Here is a 27,218-nt window from a genome sequence, read left to right on the forward strand (position 1 = left end):
AAGCAACAGAATACAATTTTTCAGTCTTCCCCTGCCTGATCATTGGAGGGCATGAAAAGACATATATGGAGACACACAAGCTGTAGCGCACTGGCCAGAACTCAGGCACACCTTTTGTCTTGCCTGTTTCCTTTCTTTTTCAGAGCCCCAGCCAAACAAGTTGCTTGTAGAATAACTTGCAGGCCAGGGTCCCATGGCTGGTGGGTTATTATGTGTTTCTTGCTGCTTCTTGCTGTTCAAAACTGAAGAAGGGGCAAGAGATAAGGCCTGTGTTGATTGCCCACAATGGGTTAAGCTTTACCTGTGCTGGGGAGGATTATGCCCTTATATTACATTAGGAGGAAAAATATTTTTGAGCATTAATGCAGATACATAGAAATAACTGCACTCAGGAAATGCGTCTGTTGAATAAATGAGTACCACTTTAACATAATCACTTCTCAGAAAAATTGCACTTTAAAGAGTGCTAGCTGCTGAAAATATAATTGTGCAAAAAATCATAATAATGGAATATTCTATACCAACCTGGTTTTCTGAAAGTTCTAGCATGTACTTTTTTATATTTATTTCATTTCTTTGGCCTTTGGTGCTGTGCATTATGAATGAAAATTTGCTGTTTGGGGAAACTTCATTATCTGTATCTTCGAAGCAAAGTAAATTGATTTTACATATAGATGCAACCCAAAATGATAAATGCCGAAGGGCCAGATACCATCTCCCTGTATCACTGCTGTATTCGTAATAGGGACGTGGGTGGTGCTGTGGTCTAAACCACTGAGCCTCTTGAGCTTGCCAATCAGAAGGTTGGCGGTTCAAATCCCCGTGACCGGGTGAGCTCCCATTGCTCTGTCCCAGCTCCTGCCAACCTAGCAATTCGAAAGTACACCAGTGCAAGTAGATAAATGGGTACTACTGTAGTGGGAAAGTAAACAGTGTTTCCATGTGCTCTGGTTTCTGTCACGGTGTCCCGTTGCACCAGAAGCGGTTTAGTCATGCTGGCACATGGCCCGGGAAGCTGTCTGTGGACAAACGCCAGCTTCCTTGACCTGAAAGCAAGATGAGCGCCGCAACCCCATAGTCACCTTTGACTGGACTTAACCATCCAGAGGTCCTTTACCTTTTTTTTAAAAAAACCTTTATCTGTATTCCTAATGCTGATGGATGTGTGATAACACCCTGAATTGCTGGGCAAATATGGTATAAACATCTATCCGAGACCATGACAGAGTTTTCAGATGATTTGCCCTGGTGACCCAAGTCTGGAAGAGGACATGCTGGTGTTAACACTCAACTGTTATGTGAATCAAGTTCAGCCCTTAGATATGGCATAACTTTGCATGGTCTGAGGAATGGTCCAGCTCCGCAGACCCTGTGGGCCCTTTCTTAATCTCTTCAACAGCTGGCTGGGGTGAGGAGGAACAGGAAATGAAGAGAAAGACAACCATAGAGACTAATATAGATCACCACACAGAGAAAAAGAGTGAAGAGAATGTAGGGATGATGTGAGCTTGGAAAGAAGAAGTGGGGTCTCTCTGGACGGGCAGAAGACTTACTGTACTCTGAAAGGGCCAGACTCCTCTTGAGGAGAAGGAGAGTCCACAGGGCATTATGATTTACAGTGTTGAAGGCCTTGGTCAGGTCAATAAATGCCATATACAGGGGTTGGCTTTGGTCTCTACATTTTTCTTGAAGCTGTCGAGCAGTGAAAATCATGTCCACTGTCCCCCTAGAAGGTCGAAAACCATTTTGAGATTCAGGAAGGGTAGCCTTGAATATAGTTAGGAGATGGTTTGTTAAGATCCTTGCAAGAATTTTGCTGGCCGCAGCTAATAAAAAGATCCCTTGATAGTTTCCACAATCCATTCTGCCATCTTTTTTAAAAAGGTTGATAATATATCTGTATATATGCAACTATACTATGTAACCAAGTAACCCATGCACTGGCTCAGTTTGCTCCCCACATGCTAACTGTCGTTGGTTTCCCCCTTCTTGTCATTGTTTATCTTTAAACTGGACTTAGACCAAAGAGAGAAACCCTTCAAATAAAGGGTTGTCCTCTGGCAGCCCTTCAAACCAAGTTTTTAGTCCTTATGTCTGGAAAGGCAGAGTTGAAAGTAGATGAGCAATGTGCACTGAAATATCAGAAGTCAAAGGGGCACTCGAAAAAGTCTCCATTCCTAAACCGACTCACTTTTGTGGGTTATTTAACAGTTTAGTAAAGGATAAAAGGAGAATTCCCTGGATGCCTAGATCCAGGTTTGGGGGCAAATTCTCTCTTGATGAGAAAACCCCAGCAGAGATTTAAAATCACAAAACATGCAGGAAAGTAAAGCGTGGAAATATAGGCTTAAAAAATGCCTCCTTTTAGCTAAGTCTAGGCAACCAACTTATTCAATGTTCTTAACTCCTTCATGCATTAACTAGATCTGCTGGTTATATGAGGCTGATTCTACTTTTTGAGCTTAGTGAAACTCACTTCAGACTACATGCTGTAGACTTGTTTTTATTGGGATGCTTTTTCTTCTTGATTTTGATTCAGATTTTAGATTTTTTTTTGTTGTTGTTCTGCTGTAGACAACCCTACAAACCATCTGGCTGAAGGGTGGTATATAAATGCATAAAATAAATAAATAGGAGTAGTGATCATGCTGCATATTTTAGCAGTTGAGGGTGGAGTTTCTTCCCCCTTCAATATCTAGCAAAGCCAGAAATGGAAGAGAAGCCAGTATATATGTTGGCTGTATATTTCCTCCAGTATAGGAGGCAGAATGGCTTTGAATAGTAGGGTTCATGATCAGGGGAGTGCTATCATGCTTACATCCTGCTTGTGGGCTTCACATAGACTGGCCACTGCGAAAATTAGATTAGATAGACCTGGACTTGATGGGCCTTTGGTTTGATCCAGCAGTGCTCCTCTTATGTTCTTATATATATGTTCAGAAAAGATGATGCAGAACAAAAAATGTGACTAAATTATACAAAATAAGATTGTCTGCTATGTTAACATGCTGAATCTGCATCTTTTATACCACAAAATCCAGCTTTCCGTGGCACAAAATTTGGATTGCCCTGAAAAATTATTTATTTTTCTTCTTTTTAATAGGGTACAATGTTGTACCCTGTTAAATGGGTGGCACTGTGGGTTAAACCACAGAGCCTAGGGCTTGCCGATCAGAAGGTCGGCAGTTCGAATCCCCACGATGGGGTGAGCTCCAGTTGCTCGGTCCCTGCTCCTGCCAACCTAGCAGTTCGAAAGCACAAAGTGCAAGTAGATAAATAGGTACTGCTCCAGCGGGAAGGTAAACGGCTTTTCTGTGTGCTGCTCTGGTTCACCAGAAGCGGCTTAGTCATGCTGGTCACATGACTCAGAAGCTGTACGCTGGCTCCCTTGGCCAATAAAGCGAGATGAGCACCACAACCCCAGAGTCGTCCGCGACTGGACCTAATGGTCAGGGGTCCCTTTACCTTTACCTTTAATGTTGCTCTGACTACTGATTACGATATGTCTAGTAAGAAAACAGCTCTGAATTTGAGTGTCCATGGGCCAGATGGCCTAACTGCTACTTCTCAGTTCCCTTACTAAGGAAATGAGAACAACCTGTTTCTTTTTGTGTTTTCTAGGCCCCACTCGCAAAATGCCACCAACTGCCAGTGCCATGGACTTCTTCCAACTTTTTGTCCCTGACAACTTGCTGAAGAACGTGGTTGTGCAAACCAATATGTATGCCAAGAAGTACCAGGAGCGGTTTGGGAGTGATGATGCCTGGGTAGACGTCACTCTGACAGAAATCAAGGCTTTCCTCGCGTACATGATATCCACCAGCACTCACCATTGCGAGTCTGTACTCAGCATCTGGAGTAGTGGTTTCTATAGCAACAAGAGCATAGCACTGATCATGACTCAGCCGAGATTTGAGAAGATCCTCAAGTACTTCCATATTGTGGCCTTCCGTTCCAGTCAGACTACGCATGGCCTCTACAAAATCCAGCCCTTTCTGGACTCCCTGCAACACAGCTTTGACTCTGCCTTTAAGCCTTCCCAAACCCAGGTGAGATATGGTTCCTTGGCTGTGGGAGATCTTTGGTTACTCCATGCTGGTATGTCAGAAGCTCTTTTATACCAAAGCTGCAGAACATAAATATATCCAACTTTCCTGATACAGTGGTACCTCAGTTTTCGAATGTAAGACCAGTCGGCTTCCGAAATGTTAGAAAACAGAGGCACAAAGGCCACCTGCAATTTCCACTGAGAAAATTGAAAAAAATGCAGCGGAAGCCGTTTGACTTCCAAGGTGTGTTTGAAAATGGAAGAAATTACTTCTGGGTTTTCAGCGTTCGAAAACCGAAACGTTCAGCTTCCGATGCTCGAAAACTGAGGTACTACTGTAAACAGCAGATTAATGTAATAGGTTCTCATAATACAAAATAAAAGTGAATCATGTAAGAGGCCGCTGAGATTATTACTTTTACTATGTTACACTTTTCGTGTTTTAACATTGTAAACTGCCCTATGATCCTCAGATGAAGGGCAGTATAGAAATTTAATAAATTTAATAAATTAAAAAAAGAATTTTTTCAAGTGCACATTTAGCACACACTCCCAGCAGTGCAAAGCATGAATGTGCAGCGGTGTGTTTGTGAATGCATGTCATACAGTTTTGTGGTACATCAAGATAAGTATGTACAAATCTATCCTGAGCTAAGGCAGGCACTTAATTCAGTCACAAAATAAGCCATGCTACTAAGGTTTAAAGTTCATATATGATCTTTCTTTTCAGTAAATTGATTAGCTTAGCTGTAATCAAATTAAGATGAAACCAGTCACCAATAAACCAAAAGAATTAGCCAGTAGGAGCTACTGGTTTTCATTTTGGAAGGTGGTGAATCAGAGGGATAAATTAATTCAGCTTGTATCTGTACTATTTCTCTTTATGGCTAATTGTTTAATTGAATTGAAGACTGGAACCCAGCATTAAATGTTAACCCTTTCCAATATGAAGGTATAGCATGCTTTGTAAGTGAAGAATATTCTTGGAAGGCTGTTAGTGAGATCTGAGAGAATATTCTGCTGACTAAAGAGTGGAATGTGTTTTATCCCCACTTGATGACTGCAGCATCGGGTGTGAGAATTAGCCACCAGAGATATATTAATAAGAAGACTGGGAAAGTGTCTTCTCCACTGCCTCCACCGCCACAAAAATCTAAAGATGCTGTTACTTTAACATTTCTTTCCCAAATAAAACAACATTTCTAGCCGCGGTGACAAACCGCAGCAGCTAGGCAAATGCTCTTAGAGCCTAGAATGCCTTATTCTGAGGAAGGAACCACCCATGGCCCTTCCTCAGAGGCTGGAGCAAGTGTGAGGAACTACTTTCAGCTGGTGGAGAGGATTCAGTTGTGGCCAACCCTCCACAGGTGGAGAGCAGATGGGTTTGACACGCACACCTCCCTACTGAAGCAGCATGGCTTGCATTTGGTGCCAAATTTAAATGGCAAGGAATACAAGTTGTGCTTGCAAAGGCGCCATCAGGGGCCTTAGAGTGTGCTACCAGTCATTCATTGGGAAGCATATTGTATTCTGCACTCTTTGAAACAGACCATGACCATGGCGATGGGGGGTGGATCCACTTGTTTGCTCCCACGTGGACCCGATGTCTGTTGAAAGCAGTGCAAATTTAAACAGCGCCAAATTCAACCTGTGCAGGCGAAGGGACAGCCAAGAGTCCTAGTTACTTTTTTTGCAGCCGCAGCTGACATCCTGACACGTGGGCATGGCTGGGGGGGGGGATGGCTTCATGGGCCTAATTAATTCCATGGGCTGCTGGTTCCCCATACATGAACTAGAGTGAGGCAGGGAGGAGGTGGAGATGGAAGCAGAGAGACTTGCCATGTCTGTGGGCACCCAGTGTCAATAACTGGAACCAGGCAATGACAAGGGCGCACGAGCCTCGGAGGACGCAGGATGTGTCAGTTTACTGCTCCACTTCATCCACAGCCCAAGATAATGGTCTCAGCTTGCCTCATTATCACCTGGCTGCCAATGCACACCTGCCCTGGTGACAATCACTGCCGGGGCAAAGGCTTAAAGCCCTTCTCCCCCAACCTGTGCTGCTCCACTTGAGATCAGAGGCCAGGTTTTTACTCCAGCATAATATCACGTCTGGTTTGACCCTAAGATTAACTGGAAATCAATGGAATTAAATTAGCCGTGACATTGTCCAGGTTCCCATTGCTCACGGTGGGAATTTGTTGCAGATGACACAACCTTGATGGCAGAAAGTGAAGAGGAATTAAAGAACCTCTTAATGAGGGTGAAAGAGGAGAGTGCAAAATATGGTCTGAAGCACAACATCAAAAAAACTAAGATCATGGCCACTGGTCCCATCACCTCCTGGCAAATAGAAGGGGAAGAAATGGAGGCAGTGAGAGGTTTTACTTTCTTGGGCTCCATGATCACTGCAGATAGTGACAGCAGCCACGAAATTAGAAGACGCCTGCTTCTTGGGAGAAAAGCAATGACAAAGCTAGACAGCATCTTAAAAAGCAGAGACATCACCTTGTCGACAAAGGTCCGTATAGTTAAAGCTATGGTTTTCCCAGTAGTGATGTATGGAAGTGAAAGCTGGATCATAAAGAAGGCTGATTGCTGAAGAATTGATGCTTTTGAATTATGGTGCTGGAGGAGACTCTTGAGGAAATCAGCCCTGAGTGCTCACTAGAAGGACAGATTCTGAAGCTGAAGCTCCAATACTTTGGCCACCTCATGAGAAGAGAAGACTCCCTGGAAAAGACCCTGATGTTGGGAAAGATTGGGACGACAGAGGACGAGATGGTTGGACAGTGTTCTCAAAGCTACAAACATGAGTTTGACCAAGCTGCAGGAGGCAGTGGAAGACAGGAGTGCCTGGCGTGCTCTGGTCCATGGGGTCACGAAGAGTCGGAAACGACTAAACAACAACAACAAATCTGCTCGTTGTTTTTCAGTGGTGTCAGTTCACACATTCAGATACCAGCAGATATCATTAAGTGACGTCCATGCATGTGAGCTGGCCTTTAAATGCATTGAATGTCAAAGGCTTAAAAGCTTAATCATATCTGACTGCTATAATTCTGAATTCTATCTAATCCGTCTCCCCATTTCCAAGTCCTTTTGCCAAGAATACTTTGCTCCTGTTTGAAATACGTATGTGGCTGGAATCAGCCTTATATAACGCTGAACATCTGGCTCTGCCTATATACCTGTGTTTGGCCCTATGTTGAAGATTTGCTAAAGCAAATTAAATTGTCTTTGTCTCTTTGGTCTGCCTCTCTTCCAGTACTAATGGAAGAACGCAGATTTCAGAGTGGCAGATGCTGAAATAGCTGTTTTTGCGGTAGTTTAGCACAGATTTCAAATGAATTATTCAGAGACCTTTAAGTTTGGCACCTCTTTCCCTTGACAGCATTTTGGTTATTGAATTTATTTTCTAATGTGCCAAGGTTAACAATATACAAAAAGTGGTACATAAAATAGCAAAGGTGGGGGTGGGAGGAGATACTTCAGTTTGCTTCTGATTTAAGAAAGGCTGTTACTGGATGTTGAAAGGCTGAGATTCCCTAGAGTTTGAACCTTGCAATCCGTACCACACAGCATTTCACTAAAGGAATTAGTTGAATTCTTTTGTGATCACTTATAGTCTAGAAATTGTTGCCATTTTGTTGTCATCATTGTCACCACTATGAAAGTGTGTGTGTGTGTGTGTGTGTGTGTGTGTGTGTGTGTGTGTGGTCTACTCCAAAGTCTCTAGGCAACCTGCAATATAAAAAATAAAAATGTTAATTAAAAATGACATAAAATTGCATGCAGGCACCAGTAACCCACCCCTCCCTTATACCAAGCTGTATGGAAGACACTTCCCTTCCCAAACCAATGAAACTTAACAACCTGAATAAACAATATTAAAATTGTCATCAGAAGGAAGATGTTAACTCTAAAAGCTTTAAAACTAGGCTGCTGCTGAAACCAATAAAACTTCTAAAATTTACTATAAACCTAGGCAGGGAATAATGTATTTGCTTGACCCTGAAAGAGTATTGCGCAGAAGACACCAGGCAAATTTCCCTGGGGAGCATTCTGTATTGGGGGGGGAACCACTGACAAGCCCCACCCCCCTCATTGTCACACTCTGTAACTCTGATGGAGCAACCACCCTGAAGAAGGCCTTTGTAAGGTTCAGGTGGTAAAGGAAAAAGGTACTGGAGTCCCAGACTATGTATGGTTTTGTTGGTTAACACCAGCACCTTCAATTATTTGCCTTTAAATCTCCTTTTCTACAACACTTTGTCCTAACTCCTCTTAGATAAGCAGTCGGATGGATGGATATAGCTTCAAGGCAAATTAAACACAATAACCCGCTTGTACAAAGTGGTGTCTTTGTTAAGGTGCCACATTCTAGTATTAAAACTAACTTGAGGAGGTAAGTGACTGAGGAGAATTGCTAGGGGCTCAGGGTAGCTGCTGGCTTAGCATCCATATTTCTTTAGGATAGGCCCGTCCAACTCCCAAGAGACTGCAATCTACTCCCAGTGTAAAAAAACTGGCAGTGATCTACCCATTGTCATTGAGGATTGACCCAAATTGTTGAGCTTTTTGGGGGGAGACCAGAGTTGCTTAGCTTTGGGGGGGGGACACAGTTTTTGAGCTTTTTTTAAGGGAGAGTGACATACGGTACTTCGCTCATCTCACACTCCGCCAATAACAAACGCACACAGCGCTTAAGTCAATTGCCGTATTCAACATCGCAATGATAAAACACCAAACTCCACCCACTTGATGTGATGGAGGGACAGAACAAGGGGGGAGGGGGTGGAAACATTCATTCCGAAGTTTTTCTAACCCAGCAATTGATAAGGATCCCGTGATTGACAGGGGATCTACCTGTCGATCGCGGTCAACTGGTTGAACATGTCTGCTTTAGGATATCAAAAAGACTTTGCCCAGCTCCACACATCTGTGCCTCTTGGGTTTTTTTAGTATAATCTGCATGTTTTGCTATGGTGCTTTCAGGTGGTGCTGTGAATCTTTTATGAGCTATTAAGGGCTTGCATAAATGAAGACGTGCAGCAGCTCCAGAGGTGAAGATGTGTAGATGTAAGGCTGGCAGGGAGAAATTTTGTTATAACAATATCCAATATGTTTGAAGGCAGGCATATTTGAATGTTAAACTCTCGGTATCAAAACCCTGAGTCGCGCTTCCACTCAACTTTCAGAATATACCCCCATGGTGGTTCAAGAAAACACTACACATCTTATAGATGTCCCTTGTAGAGAGACCAGGCAGATGTTCTGCAGGCTGAGAATCCAGATACCCTGGGTATTGTTTTTCAGCTGGTCCTAGATGGGCTTGCACTCCCCCTAAGGGATCAATGTGTGCAGTTTGGGAGTTCTCCTAAAGTCCTCTTCAGGTATTCTGAACAGCATGTATGTCATAGAATTGTGGGGTTGGAAGGGTCACCAAGAGTCATCTAGTCCGAACCATTACAAGGAAGAGAGAGTTTGAAGGAGCACAAATTGAAGGAGCCCCAAATTGGCTGTTGCCCACCATGTTGTTCCCCCAGTGACTACCAACAATGGAGAAGTCTCCTGCAATTGTTTTTATTTATTTATATTTTATTGAAAACTTTCAGTGGACAAATGAAGGGAAAGAAATGAAAAAAGAAAAGAAAAGTGCTTGAAACTGTAATACAATGTGATATATAGGTATATAAGTAATGCTGTTGTTCCAACAAGTGTACAATTATTAGCAGGTCGTTATAATTTTTATAAACGCACTCGCAAGTATCGTTATATTTATCTGTACACAATCTGCATCTAAAAGCAATCCGTTCCTACGAAGTGATGTCCATGCTTGGGTGGGCTCAATACACAACAGATTCAATTTAATGTACAGATTGTTTTGCTGAACAGCTGGAATTAATCCCATTTTCCAAATAACTTTCACGTGGACTGTGAGGATCCTCTCGTCACCAGTTTTAAGTGGCATTGTATGTCCCAATTCCTTGGGTTATGTGGAACATAATAAATATGTTGCTTAAAAAAAAATCTACATTCATTTGTGGCTTCAAACTTTTCTCTCTGCTATTCGCTTTTTAATGATAATTGCACAGGTGAGCCCCGTGATGCGTTGAAGATGCTTTCCAAAACAGACCTATGTTTTGAATGAGCAACCTTTTCATTTTATTTCTAAAAAAAATCTCATTTGATGGCTTGATGCTGTTGGGTAGCCGGAGGAGTGGAACGTGGCTGGCAAGAAGCAACATGAACTCGGCCAAAGATTAACATTCTGGAGGGAATTAAAATTACCAAGGCATAGCTCTCAGGAGGGAACAACAAGTTCATTATAAGCAAGCTGTTCTTTGCTCCGCTTGCAGTCTACAAATTCACAAGGGCTAAAGTAAATGTTTCGACTAGCGATAATCAGAGAAATAAGGGCTAAGCAAAGATGATGACCCTACCTCCTCATATTTGAGGAGATTGTTTTCCCCAAATAAACCATACGTGGCAGAAAGAACAAACCACACACGGTTTAGTTGGATAACACCATAGCTTGTTTGAACTAGGCCAGAGTGCGCTGTTCAGACATGAACAACATAGTTTTGTTGCAGCTGCTAGAATGGGTTGTGTATAACCCCCTATGAATTATAATCCAAAATGTATTGGGATCTAGATAATCTGAAGTTTTCATCATTCTATCATCTATCTATCTATCTATCTATCATCTATCTATCATCTATCTATCTATCTATCTATATCTATCTATCTATCATCTATCTATCTATCTATCTATCTATCATCTATCTATCTATCTATCTATCTATCTATCATCATCTATCTATCATCTATCATCTATCATCTATCATCTATCTATCTATCTATCTATCTATCTATCTATCTATCTATCATCTATCTATCTATCTATCATCTATCTATCATCTATCTATCATCTATCTATCATCTATCTATCTATCTAGTCTATATCTGTCTATCTATCTATCTCGCAATCGTCTTTGTTGCATAGAACAGCAATTGACTCTGCTAAGGATTGGGGGTTGAGGAGAGAATATTTTTGTTTGTTTCATCACATCCATGGTCTTCCTTTCCCTTCCAAGGAACTCAGAGCCAGGTTTGTGACTGGAATATCATGGGAAAGGTCAACCTTATACAACTCCATATCCTCCACCCTGGGACCTCAAATAATGGGGGCGGAAATATGTGTGCAACTCAACAATTTATCGGTTTGTTCCAATAAATGGAAATATTGGTGAACTCCAGGTGATGCTGAGTCAGGTTAATTCTATCTTTTACCTCTTCTGCTTTAAGTCCTTAAGGATGTTGCCCCTTTCTTGACTCTTTCAATAGCTTGCGCCTGTGTGCACCACAGCCTTCAGGGTTTTCCTGTGCCTCTGGACATATATTCTTGCTGGGCTTTTTTAGCTTACAATGTGGCAAGCCTGTGTTATTTTATTTCCACAACAACCCAGCGATGTAGATTAGGCTCAGAGACAGCAACTGAGCCAAGGTCACCTGGTAAGCTTCACAGCTGAATGGGGTTTGGTTGAAATCCGACACTTGATCCACTTTGCCATGCTTGCTTTAGAGAAATTGAAAACCCTGTTTTCCTTCCCAGTGATAGAATAACACAACCCCGTTGTGATTTTAGGTACTCCATGAACCTCTGATTGATGAAGATCCGGTTTTCATTGCCACCTGCACAGAGCGAGAGTTACGCAAGAGGAAAAAGCGGAAATTCAGTCTCTGGGTACGGCAGTGCTCATCAACTGGTTTTATCTGCCAGGTAAGAGCCTGTGGAATTGGCCTCAGCCCTGAGTCAGGCATCTGCACAGAAAAGTGCCTTGATTTGCACATTAAGGCATTTTCCAAGAGGCTACAAGGGGGAGCGACTGTCTGTCCTGTACAGAAAAAAGCCTTAGTCCCAAGTCTTTGTTTGCATGATTTATGTTAAATTGAAACTTCCCCAAGCCCTCTGGTAACAAGAATAATGTTTCCTGTCCATCAACAGCCCCCTGCATGGGCCAAGCTAACACTGTTTATATGAAAAAGTGTGGCAGGTTTTTAAAAAATATCCTAGGGAAGTTCATCTTGTCCTTCCTGCCAGTCTGAAGATTGTTGTTTTCTATGCCTCCTAATTGTATTGAATAATTCAGACTGCAAGCCCAAGGTACCTCAGCAAGAGATACAATTTCTAAGTGTCCATCCCTTAAAGATGTGGCCTATACAGTTTTTCCTTCAACAAATCCTGGGTATCTATTGCAGGGTGTGGTCGGGGAGAGACAAAATGAAGGCGGGGGGAGTTGCTCCATCCCAGAATGAACCATAATCCTCATATTCCCAGCTTTCATTTTAAAAAACCCAAAACCTACTATGTTGCAACCACTTGTAGCACCTGAGACAAACTGGATAGGAAGTATTATTTTCAATTTTTGTGAGAAATTAGTCCTATTGCCCCTTTTTGGTATTTTACTTGGATTTAAAAACAAAAACAAAAAACAAGCAATTTTATGAAATAAATACTTTGCACATCTCCCCCCTCCCCCCAAAAAAAACCAGCAACACAAAAACCAGTGGATGCCCACATTTCCATTTGCATGGTTTAGGACATAGGAGGGAATTGGCAGGGAGCACTAGATGATGGTCATAGAATCACAGAATTGTAGAATTGGAAGGGACCCTGAGGATTATCTAGTCCAATGCCCTGCAATGCAGGAATATGCAGCTGTCCCATACGGGGATCAAACCTGCAACCTTAGTGTTATCAGCACCATGCTCTAACCAACTGAGCTATCCAAGCAGTAAAGCCATTATGGACTGGGCCCAAATTTCAGAGAGGGCTTGGGCTTGGCTTCTGATGGACCATGGATTTCTGAGTTGAAATCATTCTGAAACCCCCATTTCTAAAATTTGTCATCATAACCAGTTACTTCCCATGCTGACATTGCTGCACTTCCCATTGGCATAGTAGCTGTGTCTTCAACTCCTACATCACAGCCTCGGGATTCTTACAGGAGCATCACGGGGGAAAGCCATGGGCGATAGTTCCCACGGTATAAGACTTTTTGTTTGGCCTTCATGGACTTTGGCACTGAAGGATAAGAAGGAGAAAGAGCAAGGTCTATAGATCATAAAATGAAAACTGTTACAAATGTAGACTTGCTGGAGAGATTCCAGCTACTCTGGGCTCCAAATATAATTTATTTTCTGCCCTCAGTCCATCTCCATTAACATACATCTTCAAACTGTCAAAGTCAATGAGAATGGATGACACTCCACACGTCACAGGATCAAGCTCAACAGCTTGAGCAAAATAATGAACTTGACACTTGTGTTTGACTTGCATCCAAATAACTCCCAAGTAATCTCAAGAGCCTTTGTCTATGCACATCTTGACAGCCCTCTGTTCATATTTGAAAGGATCAGGTGAGAAAGAAGTTCAAGAAGTTGTGAAAATGAACATTTCAAAAAGTGTGAACCCATCAATATCACAGCTTGCAAGAACAGGTGTGATGTTTTCCCCCCAGTGACTAGAGACTTAAATACCACATTCACCTTTATGTTGACGACCTTTCCAGTACATTTATACAAAGGCCCTGTGGAAGTCAACCACTTATTTGGAGACTGCCTGCTGTTCTATGAAGGAGGAAAACAATAATTTGCTCAATGCACCAAAAGGAGGCTTTAGTTTAGTCTAAATGATTGGTTCCAACATGGAGATAATTGACTTAAGTGAGAAGAAATGGTAAACTCTCTGCAGCTATCTGTATGAGAGCATCTTTCTAACAATAACAGTTTCTACGAATGTAGAAGCCCAAAGTTCTTGAATCCAAAATGCCATTTATTATACTTTATGTTTTGATTTTATGTTTCCATATAGCTTACATTTAAAGAAATCTCAAAGCAATTCAGATGAGTCAAAAGATAAAGCAAAGCAATAAATTGCACAAAAGCCAAAACTGGTGTAGCCTGTGGGGTTTATGGGTGGAATTCAACTCATGAGTCTCATCCACGAAACTTCTACCCATGCAATGGGACTTCTTTGCCCCCTGCCCAGCCTTCATACTAGCTATGTTACTTAGCACCTGGGGATCACAGCTTCGGATGCAGGTGCCTGTAGGAATGTCTGTTCCCACATCAACACACCAGTGCATTGAAGCCAACAGATGAGGCACTCCTTTGGGTGCCATACTAAGGTGAGGCAGATGGCAGCCATAGAAGAGGGCCTTTTTTGTGATGGCACCACTTTCCCTCTCAGTAGAAACTCACCTGGTGTCTATGTTGCCTGACATACACCTTACCTTTCAGCCGTTGTGATTGAATTGTTTCCTTCTGCTGCTTTTAATTGACGATCTTTTTCTTTTTAATTATGCTTTTATTCTGATTTTTGGCTTGGTGCTTCTCTTGATGTTAACTTGTGCCCATCAGATCTCAAAATGCAGAAAAAGCTGATTTTTCATTTGTTGGTAGATTTTAAATGCCCCCCACCCCCCGTCCAGGTTCTTTCCCCTAAGCTAAACACATACCGCTTTTCTGATAGGATTTACCTTCTAGATTCTTTATCATCTTTGCAGTTCTGCTCTTTATCTCTGTACTCTGTATCAATAACCTTCTTTTAACCATGGTGTCCAGAAGTGAGGAAAATAATTTCCAAATGATAAGCTGGGATAATAATTTTCCATTCCCAATGCAGTCTGACTGGCACGGCATTCTTCCAGTTTAATTAAGCCATGAAGAGATGTGGAGGCAGATCATCTCATGGTCCTGCCACTCAAATGACAGCTTCCAAACTGAATCAGGAAGTTAGAGCTATGACTGGGGATGGGGAGAAATTTGATTCAACATTTAAAGGTGAACTTACCAAATTTGCCTGGGAAGCAGTAGGAGACTCAAAATACAGCAGCTTTCAAAATATACACTTCTCTGAATTTTGCAGTGTAGTTCTCCACCCAAGTGATGTGTACAAAAACACACAGGGTCAAAATGTGCCTTACAATGCATACATTAGTGAAAATAGCACACAAAATGCCTTCTAATTTGGGAAGTTGTTTGGCAAAAATGCATATAAGGCAAAACTGTGCACAAAAATGTGTATATTGGGAGAAATTCACATTTAAATGCTGGTGGTGTTGTGAGGATTATTTAAAAGAAAATTGCAAACGGATGTGGAAATGTGGAGAAGTGAAGATTGGGAAATTAGAAACTGAAATCAAAATGGACAGATTCACCCATCCCAAGCTGTGGCCCAAGTCTGCTCTTCTCTTAATGGTTCCAGTGGTGCTGAAAGAGACTGGCATCTTGAGTCTTGTCAATAGCCTTGATTCTAGACTCTTACAATGTGCTTATGTTGATCCAGTCTAACATGGCATCAGGGCACACTGTAAATGCATGCAGATGGGTTGGAGTTTTCCATCTTTCTTTCGTTTCTCCTCCCTGTCTCCTTGTTACCCATTTGTTTTTCATTCATGATAAACCTGTGGCAGTTCCAAACAGAGAGCCATTTCTGATGTTGGGGAATGTCAGAACTGTGCACGGTGGTAAGGTGCCACATTAAAAATTAGAATGACTTTCGCTGTCCTCACGTTGTGAATAAGCTTATTTGATGTCCCATTAAGTCCTAATTGATTTACTCATTCTACTTTGAGAGAGCAAAATATAAGCCCGGGGTGAACTTCCTTTTCAAGGGCAGAGTTGCAGAAGGGTAGGCCATCTGTCGTTTTGTAGGGGTATCCGTATTTAACATCTCTCTCTCTCTCTCTCTCTCTCTCTCTCTCTCTCTCTCTCTCTCAAATTTGTGAAAGTTCAAAGCTTGTAGGAATAAAACTAGTTGAATTTATCAGTTGCCTTGTTCATATTTTTGAGACAGCTCCCTTCCACAACATCCTGTAGAGTATATTTCATTTAATTCTTTTAAATAATACTTGCTTTATTATTGTTTCTCCTTGAGCATCCCAAAAATCCATTCCCAAGTATTAATTAAGCCATGGCTTAAAGAATATCCACTCATGAGGGTCATGTTGGAAACCTTCCCTGTCAAGCACAGGGCCAAGACATCAATTTGTGCATAGATTATTGCAGCTGTTAGGCGGACAGCTCAAACGTCTGTGAAAATAGGCTTTTGGAATATTACTCAGGACAAAGTTCCTTTCCTGGTGGCTGCTTTGTATAGGACAATTACATGCCGGGGAAGTTCTGTGTGCTCATTCTAATAATAGATGCAAACATAATGGCTGTCTCCAGACGTCACTATAAACCATGGTTTATTCATTGACCCTAGGCTGTTGCAGATTTAGCTGTGGTTAGTGGCTTGACACAGGTCTTGGAACCCAAAGTCTTGAAAGGGGTACAGGGTTTGTCCTCAAGGGACAGGAAACCGCACCCAAAGGCTGTAAGGGTGAACACCGATTCCTAAGAGAGGAACAAGACTAGAGTTCGAGTCCCAACAAAGCCAGGTGTGAGACTTCCTGACAGTCAGAAGGGTTATGACGCCAAGACTAGTCAGAAGTGCAAGATGGTAATGCCCAAGGCCAGTCCAGTTGCAGGTAGTTCCAAGAGTGGAATGGGTGATACAGGGGTATACTGTGTGTATGACATCTGTATGGTTGTTGCAGTTACACTGATGACTGCAACACAGTGCATGAATCAGGGGAGGATATTGGAGATTCATTTCCCATGTCTGCAGTCATGGGATTGTTGTCTATCACATGATGGTGTATGTTTTCATTCCACAGAGTGGGAAGTGATGGAGACAGGATGTTTGCGTTACTGTGTTCCGTGAAATGGGACTATTGTCCTTTGTTCTCTCTCTTTGCTGTCTAATGAGAAAGAGGAAGGAGCTAAGTCAGAATGCTCCGAGTGTATTATATGTAAATAAACATAGATTAGGCAAATGTGAGCTACTGAGTTCTGTTACACAAACTGCAAACACATTGCAGATCCCTGAGTGTGCTGATGTCTGTTGGCATCAGTCGCTGTGATGTTCGGGCAGAAGAAAGCTTTTGAAGCCTCCGAACGATCGGCCAGGAGGGAGAGAACATGCCAGTCGGGCATGTGTCTCTGCCAGGGTCCTACACGAGAGTAGGACGCTCCTAACACCTCTCCCACCCACCAAGAGTGTGTGCTCCTCCTCTGGTGTGGGCCCAAGAAGGAGTTTTGAAGCTTTTGTTTGTCTATTAACGGGAATTTAGCATTATGCCAGACCCCTCAATTCTGGTTGACCAATGGTTAGTTGAACAGTGAGACGAGCAGTGGTTGGCAGAAACAAGCCAGCCGCATGACTCATGGTCTGAAATTGGCACGCTTCAACCAAGATGAACCGCAGTTGTTGCTGGGTTTAGACAACATAGCGAACTGTGGTTAATCAAAACCAGAAGTATTGCAGCCACACTAGAGGTGTTGAGGAGGGGTGCTCAAGCCTATGAGAAGTTAGGCTAGTAACCACAAAGGAGGTCTCATCCCTAAACCCAGTTGAAATGAACCACTGTTCATTTAATTGAGGATTGCACAAGAGAACTTTCCACTGAATTGTGCCCCCAAGTGAGAGCTGCTTTAGGTTTTCTCCTAGTTTCCATTATAGCTGCCTTCTGCTGCAGTCCTATTCTCATGTGATGGGTACAGATGGGCCTGCTGCTACATCTCCTTGTGTCAGTGTGATTCTTTCATGCCTGCAGAGGACTCTCTACAACTATTTACATGGATCCAAATGTCTAGTCAGTGGGACTGAAAAACTGGTTTAGTACAGGGTGCTTGAAAGGTGGTCAGTGGATGTTTTGGCTGATAGGATTGCCATAATTTCCTATGTAACTGACCTAATTGCATCTGCAGTTTGAGCAGAAGGATCAGTCATGCCATAAACTGCTCCTGTTCAAACAGGACTGGAGTGTCTTAGGACATGATCAAATTTCTCCTGGCTGCTGCAACTCTTTATCAGGCTCCCTCTGGGTGTGTCTGTTCCTTGGTTCTGCCACAGCCTAACCCTTTCTTAAAACTTGATACTTCTATCTGAAACCAATGCAAAATTGCTTGGGGTTGGCTTGTGCCTTAAGATCCTGTGGAAGTAGAGCGTCCACAGAAACATGTTGTTGGCAGAGGGGAGAGCTCAGTGAGCTATTTAAGCACCCTCCACCCTTATCCAGGCTCAGTGTAAGGTCAGCTGGCTGCATATGGGCCAAATAGGAATTGTATGCCTGACCAACAGGAATTGTTTGCTTGATGGTGCAGGGTTGCCAGCTGCAAGGAGGAATGGACATTCAGTCCAATGCATCTGCTGTCCTGCTTCAGATCTTCTTTCTTAGTATGGGAAAGGCTGGGTAGTGATACCAGGGCACAGAACTCCATGGATAGAACTTAAGAATGCCTGAACGGGGCTGATGTCTCGTTACTATGGGTGTGTATGGAGTAACAGATACATCTCTAGAAATGAAGGACACAAATTATAGTGACAAGCAAATGTCTTTTCAAGCTGCACAGTAAGGTGAAGCACTCCTTGTTTCCCATAGTAGTCCAAAAGCAGTACCAGTGTGCACTTTTTTTCTTTTTCTTTTTGCACAACCATGAACAATCAGTCTCTTTCACAATTCAAACTCTGTAGCTTTTCCTGTGCATTAATACCTAATGATTTTTGAAAACAGTCCAGCTCTAAACATGCTGTTTCTTGCAACGATGCTTGCTAATTCAGCTTTGGGATGGGATTTCTTACTGCAGTTCCAACAAAAGGTTTCAGGGGGGCAAGCCTGTGGCAAGAGCGGCCAGGATGAGCAGCTTAGAATTGCAGCACATCTGGGCTCAGCCAGCAATAAATCTCCAATCCTGGCTCAGATGCAGTGGTATAACTTCCTCATCCTGGCATAGCTGGAGCAGAGCAGAAGCTGGCTAAGCTGAGGCTGGAGTAAGTCCCCCCAAAGGGGCATTCTGGGGGTGAGGTGGAGGCAGGACCAGAGAAAAGAAACTTAGGCTGGATTTTGAGCCCATTCGGTTCCATCAAATTACCTGGCAACCGGCTATAGAACATAAAATTACCTCTGCTGGGTTTAAGCAGAGCAGTAGCCCCACTGCTGAACGGGACTTGCCTCTGGTGTAACTGTACGCCAGTTTAAGCTACACCAGCTTGCTTCTCGCCAGCTTCTTGTGCATAGCGCTGCTCCCCTTCAGGACTGAAGAGGTCTTAGCATTTTATTATTTTTATTATTTGATTTTTAAAAGGTATAAACACATAAGAAAAAACCCCCCAAACAATTCCAAATATTGAGATTATTCTGAATCTTCTGACTCCCCTTCCCCTCATCCCTTCTATGGGTCCTAATGATAATATTTACAGCTGCATATCAATACAGTGGTACCTTGGGTTACAAACACTTCGGGCTACAAACTCCACTAACCCGGAAGTAGTACCTCGGGTTACAAACTTTGCCCCAGGATGAGAACAGAAATCATGAGCCAGCAGTGCGGCGGGAGGCCCCATTAGTGAAAGTGGTACCTCAGGTTAAGAATGGTTTCAGGTTAAGAACGGACCTCCGGAATGAATTAAGTTCGTAACCCGAGGTACCACTGTACTTATCCAAATTTTTATCCTTCTAAATTATCCATACTTTCCGTTACTTTACAAGTGTGACTAAAATCCTGCTCATGTTTTAACCTGTTTACAGTGGTCTCGTAAAGAACTTATAAACTTTCCCCATTCTTTCTTAAAATTATTGTCTTCTTGATTTCCGAGCTTCCCAGTTAATTTTGCCATTTTGGCATAGTCCATCAGAAGAGGCCTTATAGCATTGATTAGGTATGCACTTGTACTATTCAGCTCATCTCCCCGAAGAACGAGAGAGCGTTGCCACTGGCCTTTCTGCGCACTGACTTTTCTCCCTGCTGTTCTGCCCCTGCCCCCGCTTGCTTGTTAAGATCTATGTCCACCTGAAAGAAGGAAGTGGCACGGAAGGCCTGGATGCTTTGAAGAACAAAACCCAGCTCCACAGCATGGTGGCCAAGAGCCTTTGTCAGAACGCGGCAGGGAAGAACTACATCATTTTTACTGGGCCCAGCATCACCAGCTTGACTCTCTTTGAAGAGTTTGAGAAACAAGGTTTGTGTCGGGCTACGTGTTGACCTGTGTGGAGGGGGGTTGGCCTCCGGTTCACAAAACAATAGGATTGTTGGTCTTTCAGGGGCACAAAGCTCTCTTGTTTTGCTTCTGCTTTGACAGTTTAACTGAAAACAGGCTAACATGGTTGCTGTGGAGTATCCCTGTGGACCTCAGAGGCAATTCATAGCTGTTTAATTGCTGTGGCATTTTAGGGGTAGCAGAATTTCTCCTGTCTCCCCCCCCCCCACAACCATCCTACACCAATTAATGGGGAAAATAAATGGCCTCTGTTAATTCTACATTGCCCATAATGTTTTTTTAAAAAAACTTCAGGACACAGGAACGTTTGAGAAATTTAAAGTGATATCGGAATGGTTTGAATATATGGTGTGACTTAAAAAGATTTCACTTGTGCCCATAAGTGGGAGATGCAGACAGATAATCAGGTAGTGGTGACCTAAGCTGTCTCTCTAGGAGGCACTTGTTACTTTTTCTCAAATGAGCAAATAAAGATGTCACTCTCTATTTTGGGTCAAAACAGATGTGACCTGAGAGAATGTGATTTCCAGCTTTCCATTTGCACTTTAAAGGAATGATGGAGTCTGAATTTAAATCCCAGTCCCCTATTTTCATTCCCTCTCTTTCTCTCTCTCTCTCTAGCTACCATTTGCCCAAATTACCTGTCCTGAGGCATGTGTGATATAAATCAGGGAAATGCCTCATCTGAATTTCTTGAAGCTTTTCTTCCCCCGCAACAGAAGCTTCCATTGTTCTGCTTTCTGCTCAGGGCATTTTAGAATCTCTTCATAAAAATCTTAATGTTAAAAAATTGTCACGCAGCTGTCTGGGGGCATCGTAGGCAGCCCCACCCTCTGTTGTCTACCCGGCTGACCTACGTGCTGTCACTGTCAAGGCTTCACCCCTGCACCACACAAGTATATCATATACAGTGGTACCTCTGGATGCGAACGGGATCTGTTCTGGAGCCCTGTTCACATCCTGAAGCGAACGTAAGGTGTGACTGCGTGTCTGCGCGTGCGCAGGTCGCATTTCTCCACTTTCGCGCATGCGCGTGACGTCATTTTGAGCGTCTGCGCGAGCGGCAAAACCCAGAAGTAATGTGCTCCATTACTTCTGGGTTGCTGTGGAGCGCAACCCGAAAATATTTAAGCTGAAGCATATTCATCCCAAGGTATGACTGTATAAGAGAAAGGCACTTGCTATTTGGATGTAACAAAACAGAACAGATCCATCGACCCAGATGGATTTCATTTCATTTTTATTGCCTGCTGCCCTAGCAACTGTGAGCTTCCATCGCAGGTTTATTTTTTAGAATCTGTGTAAGTTACATGTGCCATGTGCCGGCACTAAATCTGCTGCCACTGTTAAAGCAGTCACTTGTCTCAGTCATAAATCTAGGATGCCTCATTTGTTCTGTTGCATTAGAGAGGTGGTTGACATATGGTTCTCATTACCCTTTGTAAGGTGACGCTCCATTTACAAGTTCTCTGTCTGGACTGAAAGAAAGATTGTGCTTAATTACCTCTAACCTTTTGGTGTTTGTGCTTCTGAATTAAAGGCCCCCTTAGCAAACTCGATAGCATTGACTTCACACTACTGGAGAAAATTGGATCTGCACAATAGGAGTGAACGGCTTATGAGTTTTACTGTGGCAGGAAAGACAAATAGAAGAGGTTTAAGAGGTGATCAGAACTGCACCTGCTGGTCCAGTATTATGGTTGTGCCGGCCCTACTGTTCATGGAGTCTTTGTCGAGAGGAGTCATTGTGCCTTCTCTTAACCTCAAAGAGTTTGCGCTTGAACTCAGTAAGCCTATCAGTAATGATACTAATAAGCTAGTGTTCTCCAACTGGTACCAGGCTCAGTGGTTCATCCACCTGCTCCACCCACCTTAGTTCTTTCCTTCATTTAGGGGCCCCAGAACTAAAATGTGAATCTTCGTGTTCAGGTGTGGCTAGAACTGCAGCTGGAAATCCTTCTAATGACTTGGAATTACAAATATGAACAAATCCAATTTCCCCCACTGGCTCCTTCTCAACTAGACCATTTAAGATTCTAATGGAGCTTAAGAAAGCTTGGATTTTTGACACCAAAAGGAATAGATTTGTAGAATCTTGAGTTGGAAGGGACCCCAAGGGCAATGTAGGACTAGCAATGTGATCTATAAACCTCACTAGACGTGAAATATACAAGATGCCACAGAAAGACAGTTCTCTATATGAACTCAGCTTTTAGTCCTTAAAAGCTAAGATGTTTAAGGTTTTTATTTTATGTTTTAATGCTTTAGTGTTTCTGAATAAAAATGGCAGGAAGTCTTGTTGAATCGCGTTAGCTAGCAGATGGCATCTGAAGAAGTGTGCATGCACACAAAAGCTCATACCAAGAACTAACTTAGTTGGTCTTTAAGGTGCTACTGGAAGGAAATTTTGTTTTTTGTTTTGCTATAGACAAGGCAGCCTTTACTGTCGTGATGTATGGCACAGCTAAGCAGATCCACCTCCTTTGGAGTTTCCTTTTCCAGTTAATCTTCTCCCTTGGAAATGCATTGCAATCTCATTCATACAGTAGACAATTCAGCACACAATTCTCCTGGGATTTCCTTTTATATGTCTTTCTTTATTGAGACAAGAAATATTTCCTCATGGAAACTGTAAGTCATTGCCCCAGCTTTCCCCCTCTAAGCCTGGTAGGTCAGGAGATGACCGTTCCATTCAACTCTCAAACCTCAAGATAGTTTTGCTAATAGATATGTATTGTCATCTTCCATTTGCAGAGATTTATTGTTGTGGGTTGTTAAGTGCAAGAAAAAGTGACTGCACAGGCCTGCCTCCATCTATGCTAAATAACCCAGATGCTCCTCAGTCTCGAGGACAATATAGGATAAAGATGAAAGGAAACATGTCCTTGATCTGCTGGTACAATAAAGGCTACTTTCGGTTTTTGACCAACGCTTATTCTCCAATTCAACAAGGTAAGGGCTCAGAGATGCTCCATTGCTTGGGGGTGGGACCTGGACCCCCAAAACAGGTTACAAACCCAGGGCAATTAAGGGTCAAACTAGATAGGACATTAACTGTGTCTTTGCATCTAACATGCAAATTCTGCCACCTCCCCCCCAAAAGGGAATAGCACCAGCTTTGGAGGGGTGATAATTATCAGGATCAGAGCATACCGCATGTTAACCACAAGTGACAACCAACATGTTTCTTTTTCATCAAAACAGGTGTCATAATTAAGAGGAAAAGTGGAGAGATCCCTTGCCCGTTGGCAGTAGAAGCCTTCGCTGCTCATCTTAGCTACATCTGCAAATATGATGACAAATACAGCAAGTAAGCAAGTTGTGGGGTGGTGGGGACTTGAGGATGAATGTCATACTGTTGGAATAAGGGTACTACTTTCAGCTTTTCAGAAGGAAGTAGATATCTGACTTTGCCTTCACTGACTCCATCATGGACAACGAAGCCAAGCATAGAACTTCATTCCCAACTTGTCTGAATATCTTCTAAGAGAGCTGGATGGGTCATGGTGGGGATGTTTTTCAAACAGCTTATCTAAGAACCACATATAGGCACTGTCCCTCAAGAGTTATACCCTGAGCTTCAGTGTGGATTTGTGGCTAAGAATAAAAATTGGTTTCTACCACATAGAAACAACATATTTCCAATGTGCAGAAATGGCACGTAGCACACCCCTCCCTGGGTTGTACTACTTCACACTGCAGCTGGGGGACCACATTTTTACATGTCCCCCCATGTGAAAAGCTTATTGTAGTTGGAAAACTATTGGGTCAGGAAATTTTACCCTTTTCAACTGCTTTTCAGTTCTGAGGTGCATTTGCACAGGGATAAAAATACTCAGAGGTGACTCAAGACATGCTGTGGAAGATCCATGACGGGGTTTCCTAACATTTTCCCCACTTTGGAGAAGCTATGGGGAATCTGAATTTTGTTTAGAATAGAGGAAGAGGGAAACAGTGCATTTAAAGCTTTCACCAGCACTACAGTTCTGCCAAAAAATCTCCCCCCCCCCCCGCCTGTTCCTTTTTGTTCTGAGATGGAAACTTCCATTGGTGTTGTTAGTGGTTTTCCTCCACAGCCCTATAGCAATTTGTGAGGTGGAGTTGTCAAAGGGGTTTAAAAAAGCCTTTTCCCCACCTTCCCACTTCATGGTTCCAATACTGCTTCACAATCCAGTTGCTGTTAAAGGGAGAAAACAGACAGCGTCTTATTTATTTATTTATTTATTTATTTAGACGACGTAATAATCATAAATAAATAAGAATAAAAATGTGCACCCCACCACCAAGACCATTCTATTGTAACTATCCAACCTCCCAAAATTTCAACAACTCTTGCAATGGCTTGACCCCCTTCCATTTGAACAGTACAAATTCTGCAATATCTCCTCAAAATCATTTCTCCTTCATATTCCCCATCTTACCTTAATGGCACATATTAATTTATCATTAATAGCCATATCCCACACCTCTTTATACCATTCTTCCATTTTATATTCTGCTTGCCCTTTCCACTTCCTAGCTCTAATAATTTGTGTAGCTGTCAATAAATTTGTGAGCGAGTCCTTTATAGCCTGCAAACCTTCCACCAAACAGACTTCTTAAACACATTGAATCTTTGACTGTCTTGAATCTAGGAACCAAGCTGGGCAAAAGTCCTTTCTTTCAGATTGCTACAAGATGGTTTCAGCCACATGGTGTCTAGGTTCCAGAGCAGCTTCAGCTCAGCCTTTGTCACCACAAGAAAGTATCAGGTAGAATGCATATCTCTTCAAAACCAAAGGAAACCTTTTGCAACTCAGCAAAGGGTGCCTATGGCCATTTATATGACAAGTCAGAACCGGAGCTTGTGATAGGCCAAATGGAACTGGCTACGGTGTTAATAACTCAGTACCCAAAGGTTGGCAAACACACCCCTGCCTGGCAACAAGCTGATTAGCATTTCAATTGGGAATTCCAGGAAGGGAAAGGCAACCTGGCCAGAATTCAGTTTTGCTTCTTGGCTGTGACAGAAAGAATTAAACCAAAGAAATGCTACGTATAGATACAGTATTAGTAGAATCGGCTGCTTTGCAAGGTTTGCTGGCTCCCAAAATTAGGCACTGTAAAATGGCAGCAACCATGACATGCAAACTCAAGATAATTACCATTAGAGAGTGTAGTTTTATTTATTAGTTGATTTCTGTTCCATGCTTCAACTTGTTTCCACGCAGAATTAGCCTACCCTTGTCTCCCATCTAAAGGAATCACTGTTTTATCCTGAATAGGATTGCAGCCCCCTAAAGGAGCTACCAGCATGGTGCTGTCTTGCTATTCATTTAAATAATCTGTGATTATATATTTAAACTTATTTTCAACCCACCTGTCATCACATACCGGTACCAGGGTGAAATAAGATTTTTTATTTTAAAAAAATCAATTACAAACAATGAACAAGCAGTAAGTACAGGAGCAGATGAAAACACAAGAGTCGTAACAACAGTATTGAAGTCTAGCCAGTTTTCCACACAAGCCTGGAGGAAATCTTTCAGCAAACCTTTTGAACATGTGACACAATTATTCTACATTGTTTACAGTTTTGTATAGTTGACACAGATTTAGAAATGGCCATTAACTTACACAGCAACCAGCGATGTCAGTGGTACCGCCAAGGCCATCACCAAGTGTCCACAAGGCATCAGAGCCTCTACTTCTCTTACTGCCCCACTGGTCATGAGGTGGAGAGGAGGATTACATTTCTCTCTCTCCTGAAAAGTAAATAGAGCTGAAGGAGGAAGTTGGAAGTGTGGCACTCTTTCCCACTTCCTCTTTCAGCTCTATGTGTCGTTCAAGACTCAGCTTAATCCTACGGGATCTGACTTTCACCCGTTTCTTTTGGAAGAGCAAAGTGTGTGCACATGCACTTCTCTGTTTCCATGGGGAATGGGGAGAGAAGTGACCAGAGTGGTGACCATCGTATTCATTCAAAAATCCAAATTATGTTCACATAACTCAACTGTTCCCTAATCATTCTCTGGGTGATTTAATAAAATGTGGATGTGGGCAATTATGACTAAAGCTTACATGTTACATGCAGGTCAGAGAGGCTCATCTGTTTAATAGATGTTGTATGCAGAGATGGTAAACCTTGACTCTCTTCCAGAATTACGGTTCCAAGTTGACACTTGCCACTCTTCTCTGTTCACAAGGTTTCTAACCTACTTGAGTAACAAAGCAATAGTTTGTTAAGAGGGCTACTTTGGTTAACTTTTTCTACAAAGGATATATTTGTGGTTTAGTGTTTAAGGAAGTGCATAGTGCTTGTATTTTCTTTCTGTCTAGTTTTGCATGTTATGTTTTCAAATTTGAAAATAGGGTTTCTTTGCCTGCACACTAAAGTGATAAAGTCCTCAAAGAACTACCCAGTATCCATTTTTCATATAGAAGAACTAGCTATTTGGTGTATCTGGGACAGTTAAGCCCAGCCTTTGTGCTCAGAGGCTGTTCCCTATCCCGATTCAAATAAAATGCCATGGCAAGCAGTTTCCAAGTACAGGAGCCTCCCTGTTCCATGGAGTAAAAAAAGGGAGGAAAGTTCTCACTCAAGTCTTCTTTGGCATAACTTCAGTGTTGTTTTGTTTGTTTTTCTTGGGGGCTTAGCTGAAAAAGAAAGGACACAAATAGTGACAGCACAGCTGTGAAAGACAGCCAGTGGAACCGGAAACTCTGTGAAGAAAATAGGATTGCAGGCTGGGAAATGGGGCAGAGGATGGGGGTGGAGAGGCATCCATTTGGCCGAGGTTCTACAGGAAAGGGAAAGGACTTGGCAAAAACAAATTTGGGTAGCCTTTCTATAGGCTGCTTCTTCAAGGGCCATTATGCCAATCTCTTAGAAACTCTATCCCACCCCCACCCCCAACAACAACAAAAATGGTTCCCTGTGGTCACTTTAGTAGGTGTGTCCCAACCAAAATACTGGCCTGGAATACACAAGTGGTAGAAAAGTGAAAAAGTGTTCTTGTTTTATGGCGTTGCCATTTTATTTTCACCAATCCATCACCATGCCCTAAAAAGGCCTCT

The 27,218-nt window shown here is 42.5% G+C and overlaps 1 protein-coding gene across 1 annotated transcript in view; it reads left to right on the forward strand.

The window, feature by feature from the left end:
- Positions 1–27,218, forward strand: part of PGBD5 (piggyBac transposable element derived 5) — a 69,480-nt gene that overhangs the window by 34,501 nt on the left and 7,761 nt on the right. The window contains exons 2-6 of the mRNA XM_053382483.1: positions 3,622–4,049; positions 11,700–11,834; positions 19,943–20,123; positions 22,917–23,114; positions 23,367–23,472. Of these exons, the coding sequence (XP_053238458.1) occupies positions 3,622–4,049; positions 11,700–11,834; positions 19,943–20,123; positions 22,917–23,114; positions 23,367–23,472 (1,048 nt within the window). The remainder of the gene's footprint in view (positions 1–3,621; positions 4,050–11,699; positions 11,835–19,942; positions 20,124–22,916; positions 23,115–23,366; positions 23,473–27,218) is intronic.

The sequence above is a fragment of the Podarcis raffonei genome, chromosome 3, assembly GCF_027172205.1.
Source record: "Podarcis raffonei isolate rPodRaf1 chromosome 3, rPodRaf1.pri, whole genome shotgun sequence".
Classification (NCBI taxonomy): Eukaryota; Metazoa; Chordata; class Lepidosauria; order Squamata; family Lacertidae; genus Podarcis; species Podarcis raffonei.